Source organism: Amphibalanus amphitrite, unplaced genomic scaffold, assembly GCF_019059575.1.
Source record: "Amphibalanus amphitrite isolate SeventyFive unplaced genomic scaffold, NRLGWU_Aamphi_draft 000020F_arrow, whole genome shotgun sequence".
NCBI lineage: Eukaryota > Metazoa > Arthropoda > Thecostraca > Balanomorpha > Balanidae > Amphibalanus > Amphibalanus amphitrite.
Window position 1 is genome coordinate 236280 of NW_024881516.1, and position 10018 is coordinate 246297.

A 10018-nucleotide genomic window follows, 5' to 3' on the forward strand; every position below is an offset into this window, starting at 1 on the left:
CAAATGCTTCGGAAAAGGCACTATACGAGATTCGTGCAGAAGGCGTATGCTCGTATATTTAGGCCCTAGTTCAGAAGCCTTGTACAGCCGTTTTTCACATTCATTATTCGAGAATACACTGTGCCGAAGGCATATTGCTAACATGTCTGTGACGACTGTGAGTATCGAAATCGAACATAGGTGTTCTTAACAGAAATGCTTCTTTTTTTCCTACAGCAACAAACATATTTTCAGTTCACCATTACAGACCCATTGGATCCATAGTTGCCCGTCTTACCCCAAGCTCAATGTCAGAAGTTCAGCACGATTTTTCTCTGTGCTGTGGATAATTTGATGCAGACAAAGCAAATCCGCGGTAAATGAGCACTGATGGCATATGAGTGTAGGTACGGGGACCCGCAGTTGATACTGTACAGGGACCCTGAGTAAATTGTCCCAGCACCCTCACAGGGAACAACGATAAGCTGTCAGAGGGCACGCACAGAAAACTTCAGCTGCTCTTGTTCAGGGACCGGCAGTCGATATCAATGTTATCGGTTGTTACTGCAGGCAGGACAGACGGCTAGAGTTGGGGTTCGTGTACAGTAGCAACTGCGGGTCCCCGTACCACAAGTGATTGCGAGTTTTTAACTCTAGGTATAGTGCTGCACACAAAAGCTTGCACAATACATTTTGGAGGCCGCATGGCTCTGTCTGTTTCAAGGGGCTGTGCTACAGCGCGCTGCGCGTAGCGGTGTATTAGGTTTCCATGGAAACATCAGCAACTCGGACGCTCGTAACGCTGAAGCGTAGCGGTGAATTCGTCGCAAACGCCGCACCACAGCAGCGCAGCAGGCGTAGCGCCCGCCTATTCAATATACCCTGGGCGTAGCGCACTGTGTACATACATACAGTAGGTCTACAAAGTAAGTCCTCTCCGTATGCGGCCTGCGGGCAGGTGGCGCCTGAGTAGGGTTCAGGCGCTTACTGCCCACTGGTGACCCGCTGACGGCGGGGACTTATTTTGTAGACCTACTGTACCGGCGTGCCAAGAAAGCTAGGCCAGATATGGGCCTACGGTCCATCCGTTTTTTCTTTCTTTTCTATAGTTGGGTTTTTATTGTCATGCAGAACTACATAACTCAAACTAGTGACCGATTTCGTTCGTCGCTAGGCGTAACCAAGACCCTAAGAACAACAGGGCGTGACAACCAGTTCCAATGGTGGTAATCGGGTATATCGGCTATCGAAGCGGTGTCTTACGGCCCTGCCCTGACACCCAGCCAGGTGCCGCCTTGCTCCCTCATTACGCCTGCTCCAGGTACGAAGTGGGGTCGCGCGGAGCCGGAACGGAGGCAGAGCTCCAGCTGGCAGTTGTTCAGGAGCTCCACCAGCGCAAGCTTCAGCTCTAGCAGTGCTAGCCGAGTGCCTGGACAGCAACGTGGCCCAAGGCCGAACGGCAACCAGGCGGCAGCCGGCCGTCCCCACCGCTCCGACTCGGCAAACCGATTCGGGTCGAACAGGTCGGGTTCCGGATACAGCGCTGGGTCGTGATGAATACCTAGCACCGGGATGTACACACTGCCGTGCGCCGGCAAGCTGAGGCCGCCCGGGAACCGGTACGGCGCGGTGGCGCAGCGTGCCAGCTGCGGCGTGGCCGCCGGGTACATCCTGAGTACCTCACGTACCACCTGGTCCAGATACGACAGCCGGGACACCAGCTCGAGCGCGTCAGATGCGCCTTCGTTTCGGTGCTGCTGCAGCTCGCGGCGGAGGCGCTCCTGGATGGCCGGATGGTGGGCCAGACAGCGCGCGCTCCAGGCCAGCGCGGCTGCCGTGTTGCCGTAGCCGCCGAGAAGCAGCATGGCGCCCTGGGCGGCCAGCTGGCGGTCCGAGAGCGGCTCGCCGGCGCGCGAGAGATGCTCCATCAGCAGCTGCAGCGCGTCCTCGCACCGCACGGCTCCCGCTGCGCGTCGCCGCGCCGCTGTATCCAGCGTCAGCTGCGCGAAGAAGGCGATTGCTTCGTCCGCTCGCGATGTCGCAGAGGGCAGCCACCGAGCGAGGCCCAGCCGACTGGCCGCCGTCCGCAGCAGCACCGTCCAGGGTGCCGGCCGCCACACCAGGTCACGCGCCCGGGTCACCAGCTCGCTGTCGGGCTGCTCTATGGCGCCAGTCTCGAGTCCAAATGACACAGCGGAGATACAGTCCAGAGTGTATCGCTGAAACAGGGCCTCGACCTCGATACCCTGTTCACCACCAGCAGCCCCCTCCCGGAGCGCCTGGGCAGCCAGCCTCCGAGCCCTGTCTTGAAGGAGGGGAGCGGCGCGCCGCATCCTGGCCGCCGAGAAGGCAGGTGTCAGTGTGTCTCGCAGAGGTCGCCACTCCTCCGCCGGCAGGTTCATCATCATGTTGGAGAGCGTGGTGGTGCGCGGGGCCGGCGGCCGTCGGTCGCTGAAGCTGCCAAAGTCGGCTGTCATGACGCGGTGCACCAGGCCGAGGTCGGAGACGGTGACTGCCGGCCCGGCGGCGTCCAGGTGCGCCTGCACACCGCCGGCGGCGCGCACCTCGGCGTACTCGCGCCGCAGCGCCGCCGGGTAGCTGCCCAGCAGCGCCGCTGCGCTGCGCGCACCCAGCGGGAAGTGGTCCCGGCGGTGGCGCACCCCCAGCAGCCGCCAGTGGTTTGGCCGGCGGGCAGATAGCAGCAGCAGCAGCAGCAGCAGCAGCAGTGGCAGGAGCAGCGCCACCACCAGAGTGACGGACACGCCGGCAGTGGGCCAGCGCCACAGACACGACACCATGACGGGAGTCGTCAGTCCCACTGCGAGAAACACTGACTTGAACGGTACCGGGATCGCTGCTCCCACCACTTTAGCGACTCCACGATCTCTTCTGACATCCTCGCGGCTTCCCGCAAGGCCCACTTGAAGCCGAGCTAGGCCGATGCTGATAGCTGCATTGATATTGGTTCAAGCGAAGGCGTTATCAGTTTCAAAGTCAATTGGTGCCTGTATGATGTATATAGTAAGTACCTTGAGGCCCATGCGGCGGTATCGGGCTGTCCAATGTCCATCAAACACCGAGCTGTGATAGCCCTGCTTGGTTGACACCTTTGAACGGGCCCCGGCGCAGGACTTCTTCCTTAGCCCTAACCTGTTCCTTGATTCCGCATATTCAACCACTAAATTCACACACACAGGCTTCACATTCTCAACACTTCTCACGATATTTTGCTCCGAGTATCGGCTTCCATTCAACTCTCAAGATCTTTTTTTGTTTTTGTTATCACCGCTGCCGTGGCTGTCCTCTGGTCCTGTCCTCCGGGCGGCGCTCGCCGGTCACAGCAGTTACCTCTCCAGACAAGATACCGCTCCAGACTGGTCTCTATGTGACTGTGCCACTGAATGGACGCCGCCCCTCCCTCGGCTCCGGGGCGCACAACGGCCAGTACACTGAGCAGCGCAGCAGGCGACACCGGACCGGCGCAATGTTATCATAACATCCAAACATGACCCTGTGCGCAGCGACCCCGGCGACCCGGACGAGAGACACTCGGCTCACTCGACAGCTCGATCCTTGTCGTCAAGTGAGGAGAACTTGATGAACGACGAATGACGATGCAGTGTCAGGGCCTCTGTGGGCAATATAATGGGCGATGAAGTGATACCCATTGCAATACATTCAGTACATTCGCAATACACAGTACATGCATGACTGGTGAGGTCGCTGAATTGTCGATATAATCGACACTGAATATAGCCGAACCGAACCATCCCGTCTCCGAAATTTGGTGAGAATGAGTAGGGGAGAGTGGCCATATTGCGCCACGTTAAGCGAAACTGGCTTCAGCTTGGAATACAAAGACAGCACAGGTTAGTTGATTTCATATTATAGGTATTTAGAAACCTTTTTCCTACCTTTTTTAGACACTAATTTATCGCATACTTCAACTCATTAGCCAGACACGGTCTTTTTTAGAAAGTGTTGCAAAGGGCGCAATTGTCGAATAAATACCTTCGATAAATGCGCCCACACCATGGCGCAATTGAATTCAAATGCGCCCACCGCAAATACATGCATTAGCTATGGGCTGTAAAGATAAGAGTGATAAGTAGGTAATGCATTGTATGATGTGTCATTATTTCATTAATTTACCATCTGTTTTTTAGAAAGTTTATTAGAAGTGCACAGTGACCTCAAATTGCTTGTGGTTTTGCATCTCCCTTTCGAATATTAGCCATCATTATTAATGTTACCCATTTCATTAACACCAGTATAACGCCTTTTGGGGCGACTAACGGAGCGAGCGAGAGGGTGGGCCTTGCACGTGCGAAATTGCGAGGGGGTACCTCCAACTGACTTGTGCACGGCACCCTACTAACCGGTCTCTAGCGATGTGCCAAATCTGGGCACATTCGGCCCAGCCGTTCTCGAGATCTGGAAGCGGAACCCTGCACGTGCGCACGTGCAAAATGGGTCCCAACTGACTTGTGCACGGCACCCTACTAACCGGTCCCTAACTGTGTACCAAATTTGAGCGCAATCTGTCGAGCCGTTCTCGAGATCTGGAAACGACCCCTGCACGTGCGCACGTGCAGCGGCACCCCAACTCTGGCACATGGATATGCAGTGCCTAGTGGGTGCCTACCTACATGCCAACTTTCAGCGCAATCGGCCAAGTAGTTACCGAGATATTGCAACAATTACAAAAGTGACACCTCTTCGTTTTGCACGTGGCACGTGCATAAGGGGTCACCCACATGCATCGGGAATAGTCCAATACTTGGTAGAAGGAATGAAGCTACCCTACAAAAATTACCGCATGTAAATCGGTCAAGTGGTTGCTGAGATATAAGCCTCGCAAAACGGCCGGCCGGCCGCTCATACTCAGAAATTTCCGTTATTCTACGTAAGACTCCGCTCGCTTCGCTCGCTCCGTAATTAGCCCGGGTGTGGCGCATTTAACCCGGTCGCATTTGAAAAAAAAACGTAGTGGTGTGACAGAACATGGCGTCCCTATTCACCGCAGCCTTAATCTCTTGCATGGAGGCAAGGGCGGATCCAGGGTCAGCTGAAGGGGGGGGGGCAAATGCCCATTATGTTTTTCGCTAGGATAGGGCCCGCGGAACCTAACCTACCCCAAATCCTATTTTCTCCCCGGATTTCGGCCACTTTATTATGTAAAGCTGCCAAAAATAAATTTCTAAAAAAATAAAAATCACGTATCACTGACCATCCAGGCCGGGGGAAGGGAGGACCAACCTGGCTGCGCCCGTGCAAACACCAATCTGTGACATCATCCTAGGCTCTGCCCAACCGGACATCAAGTAGCGCCTTTTTTAACCCACGCCGGGGCTGGGGAGGTGTTCGGACACCCAATTGCGGTCTTTTGCGGATATCTAAAAAACGGCGGCCGTATTTGGCACACCTGTCAATGCATCTTTTCCGCACATGTCATGAACATTTCAGACCCAGGTCGCTAAAGGTCCAGTCACTACGTCACTTCAAGAAATCTCACCTCAGAAAAACTTGAATGTTCGTCATAGCTACACCGACTGAATGATTGCCTTGAAACTTTCAGCGGCTGGTACGAGTAGCAGTATGTACCTATAAAATGCTTATCTCGGAGTTTTGATATCGGTGACTTACGGTCAGGTCAATTTTGCGTCCTCTCCTTTTTGAGTAAATAGGAGAAAATCGGAAGGCGGCTCTTTTGGACGAACGTCATTCCAAATACTCAAACATCGGGTTACAGTTAAAATAGACAGCTAAATCGAAAAATTGCAACCATGACCCCTCCATTTCCCTGGGGTCATCTTAGGTCATCAAAGGCCCCCAGCAGTTTTTGACAATAACTTTTTATGGAGACATGCTAGAGGAATGAAAACATATTCGATGTGTTCAGGTCGACAATACGGATCTACTGATATGCAAAATGACCATTTCCGATCAGGTCACTACCTTGACCCAAGGTCAAATTTTCAAAATACCTTTTAAGTCCAAATTATAGTTCATTTGAGCCATCTCGACGAGAGATCTCGACGTTTCTTGAGTCAAAAGTGATTTAAAAAAAAAACGTTGTTCGTAAAAGCAGCTATTTTCAATTTTTGCCTCCGGCGGCTAAACCGTTGACCTGAGGTCAAATCTGAGCACTGTCTTTAGAAAAAGCGTTAAAAGGGCCATCGAATGCGTTTTTCTGCGGCGCTGCAGCAGCTCTATTGGTTCTTGAGTTATGCGCCGGAGTTTCGAAATTTGTTGACATACATAGGCAAGATTTTTCTTTTGATGTTCTCTGGTGACCAGACCTTTGACCAGACTTAAAAAGATAACTGCTTTCGTCTTGATTTTCGAAGGTCTTTCGAAGGCCGCTTGCCGCGTGTCGCTACGTGGCCCAGGAGCTGAGTTAGAAGGAGAGGGGGTGTTCAGACACCCACCGGCCCGGAGCGGTTGGCACCGAGGACCGGCCTGGCGCGGGTTAAGGAGAGAGGTTAATGCGTGACTATTTCCCTTGGATCAAAGCCGATTGAAGGGAAACTGCAAGGTGGTTTTATGCAGGGTCCGACAAAAGTTTTGTCCTCTACCTAGGGCAACACTTATCCGGCTTCTAATCGTTTCTACCCCTAAGGGATAAATATTTTGGAAAAAGATTTTGGGAAAGATTGCACGGTCCAATAGCCTCCAGCGGCTCAGTTCTGAGTCGACGCATGGCATCGACGGTCGATGGAAGGTCAACATGCATTTTCATGGAGGACGGCGCGCCAGCTCATTGCTCTACCAAGGTCCAGGTGGTTGTGTCAATCGAGCCTGCCGGAGTTCTGAAGAAATAACCGGCTACCATCCGGACCCTAATCCTGAGCGAGGATCTTTGGGCTACCTTCCAGCAGGACATAGACAAATGGAATTCGGCGGCCAACCTCGGCGCCTTGCAGTTACAGCCAAACGGGCATAGTCGAAAATCAAGCTGTCTGTGCAGTGTGCCGCATAAGCTTGCCAGCACGCCAAAAAAAATGTTCGTGCGTAAATCCCTGTTCATATTAATAACAAAAAAGTTAATGTTCGGCCTTAGCGTCGATGGAAATGGTAAAATAATTCTGAAAAATTAGCCTGCTGTGAGAAACAGCACGGATGAAAGGGGGACCAAAAGATATGTTGGCCCCCCCCTTTCAGAGCCGAAGGGGGGGCCATGACCCCTTTGGCCCCCCTGGATCCGCCCTTGCATGGAGGTGCTCAAATCATTCGAAATTAACCATCTGTCCGAAAAATTAGCAGTACATGTGTCCAAACATTCCCTAAACCCTATTCTACAGCTTTGAAGAATGCTTTTTTCGCTAAGAAACCCCAACATTTAAACAAAATCGTTACTTAAAGGGACCCTCCCACCTTCAAAAAAGTTTATGAATTGGCATGAAAGTGATGTCGCTCGGTTCAGAAAGAGCGAAAACGAATATCTACCAAATTTCACCGAAAAATATTCACCGGTTTTCAAGATATTAGATTTTTACTTTTGTTTACTTTTTGGGATCTCCCCTGTTCCTAGCGACTTTATTTGGAAGCAATAGTTTGGCAGCTGAAAGTGCGGCACTTGTTGCGCGCAAAGCAGCATATACCACCGCGTCCTACAAAACGTTTTAGTCAAACATTTAAAAATCGTTAGATATCTGCGCTGACGTCACACATTCAGAGGGGTATTCCTATGCATTAGCCCCCCTGAATCAAAATGCTGCAATTTTGAAATTCAATATTTCCGATTTAAGGCATTTCTCGATGTTGTGAGTGCCGAAACCGGTAGTTGTGAGCCAGGGACCCCATTTTGGCTATCTCAACTCAAATCTAATGTTAAGGTGGGAGGGTCCCTTTAAGCTTATGCTGCCTTACCTCTGCCAAGGTTCTACCGGAAAAGGAAGTATGATCGAGGTGGGCACCTTTCGCAACCACCACTAGGTAATAATTGAATGAGGACTTTACTCCACAAGAAATCGTTCGGGTCGGAGCTTTCGAATTGTATTACAAAGCTTCGTCAGCGTATCGTAATCGGGTTCGGGGGTATCGGTCGCAAAATTGAGGGCGATTCGTCTTTGGCAGACAAGGACATGTCACAGATAGTAAAATAGATAAATAGCACGTGACATTCTATGATAAAACATTTAACATATATGAAAAAGAAGAAAATATCTCATAAGCGACATACATTCACCACTAATGGTGTGCCAATTTTTCTGGAGCTTGGGAGGGCGCATTTATCTCGCGGGCGCAATTAGGGTACTCTCCCCTATGGGTCGAGATTCTCTACGGGCTAGGACAGATACTGGCGAGCTTGGTTGATTGAACTGCAGTGGAATAGGACTTGGACGAAAGACATTTTCTCCCATGCCTTACAGCAGAGAGCCGCTGTAGCAGGACGACAATAGTGTGCTGCAACTGCCGCGGAAGGTTGTCCTGGCGAGCGGCGCTTCTGCCGCCGGCCATCAATTTTGCGGCGCTCTGTCACCGCGACAGTCGTGTCGCAAGCAGCGTACTTCTTTCTCCCTTTGAGTAGCCGACCGAACTTGAATTATTGACCACCGTATCCGTCCATCGCATCGATAGGGCGGCCCCGTGTACTGCCGCAAAGTGCAATGACGAACGTTGGCGGTAGCGCTACAGGTAGTGAGGACGTCAAAGGCCTCAACATAATTTCTAAGTTTGCATTCCAATTCGGCTCAGGAGCTGAAAATTATCTTTTTAGCATAAGCAAAAAAAAACGTGTTTTCGGCTAACTCCACAATGTGTCAGCTATCGACACGATTTATTGTACAGAACCTACCACGTAGCTTTATTCGTAGGCGCTTAACAAGCCTAATTAAATGATGCTTTTAGCCTGTGCCGTCCTGGGGGGGGGGGGGGGGACATTTTCACGCCACCCCTCTCAGGTTTTTCGCGAATATCTATATTAAAAAACGGCGGTGCTGCGCGGCATCCAGTGTCAAAGATTTAATGACAACTGTATATTTAGGTACTTTCTTCTTTTATCGCTCCAAAAAGAGCCTATCATAAGCATGCAGATCACCGACATGATGGTGATTCTCGAATTCATGATACGGCCACAATCGTGCTTCTCGGTGGGGTTTCAAGCTGGCCGCTGGCCGCTGGTCTCTTGTGGATTCAGCCGACAGGAAGAACTGGTGACCGCATGAACGAAACCGGAATGTGGGAGTGACCTCCCCTTGGACGTAGACGGTAGATCTAACACGGGGCGTCATATCACGCGGAATTTTGGCAGCCATCAATCACCATTGCCCTTTGTATCAGACCCGGAGTCGGAGTCGGATTCGGAGTCGGAGTCGGAGTCGGAGTCGGAGTCGGTCAGGAGCCCGGAGTTGGAGTCGGAGTCGGAGTCGGACCAGCGCTACAACGACTCCGAAACCCTGGTTTTTATTGCGAGAAAAGTTGGATGGTTGCATATTTGGATCCCTCGAGCTGGGGGGAGGGGTGGTCGGGACTTGAACGCTTTACGGCCAATAAGTCGGAGGGGTTATATGTTCTTTCGGAGGGGTTGTTCTTTCGACATTCACTCTCGACTGCCTAACTTATGCCTAGCTACAACTGGTAGATATCATAAACCCCAAGCATTTTACGTAAGAACCCCGATTAATTAATTGGAGCGTTTTTAACTTATGGGGGTGAGAATCATGAACGTCTGCACAGGAGCCCGTCTGAGAGGGGCCATCTACCGCACCCACCATGCACTCAACAAAAACCTCTGCCCTGCTAAAATGGTCGGAAGGTCAGTAGCTGATTCTACCGAAGTCGTTTTTTTTTTTGGCGAAGAAGTTCTTATGTCATAGCTAGAAAAATTTTGTCACCATCGCATTCCACGTACCATAGCGCGTATAGCGCGTACCATAGCGCGACGTCATTTGGAAGCAATAATTTGGTTTCTTAAGACTGAAACAGACTCTTTCCGCGTTCAGGAAATCGCATGCGAGAGCCTATTGAAATACATTATAATTCTTTCCGCATCAATCGCATCCGGGAGGTGCGTGCGATTGATGCGAGCGTGCTT

The 10018-nt window shown here is 51.6% G+C and overlaps 1 protein-coding gene across 1 annotated transcript; it reads right to left on the reverse strand.

Moving 5' to 3' along the window:
• Positions 1-1067: 1067 nt before the first annotated feature.
• On the reverse strand, positions 1068-3424 carry LOC122390039 (cytochrome P450 6a22-like). The gene has a single exon (XM_043382628.1). It carries the CDS (start codon positions 2775-2777, stop codon positions 1239-1241), a length of 1539 nt encoding a protein of 512 aa, XP_043238563.1. The 5' UTR covers positions 2778-3424; the 3' UTR covers positions 1068-1238.
• Positions 3425-10018: the final 6594 nt, after the last annotated feature.

Bases quoted from the DNA above. Each gene is read 5' to 3' on its own strand.
- LOC122390039 (XM_043382628.1), bottom strand. From the start codon at position 2,777: ATGGTGTCGTGTCTGTGGCGCTGGCCCACTGCCGGCGTGTCCGTCACT.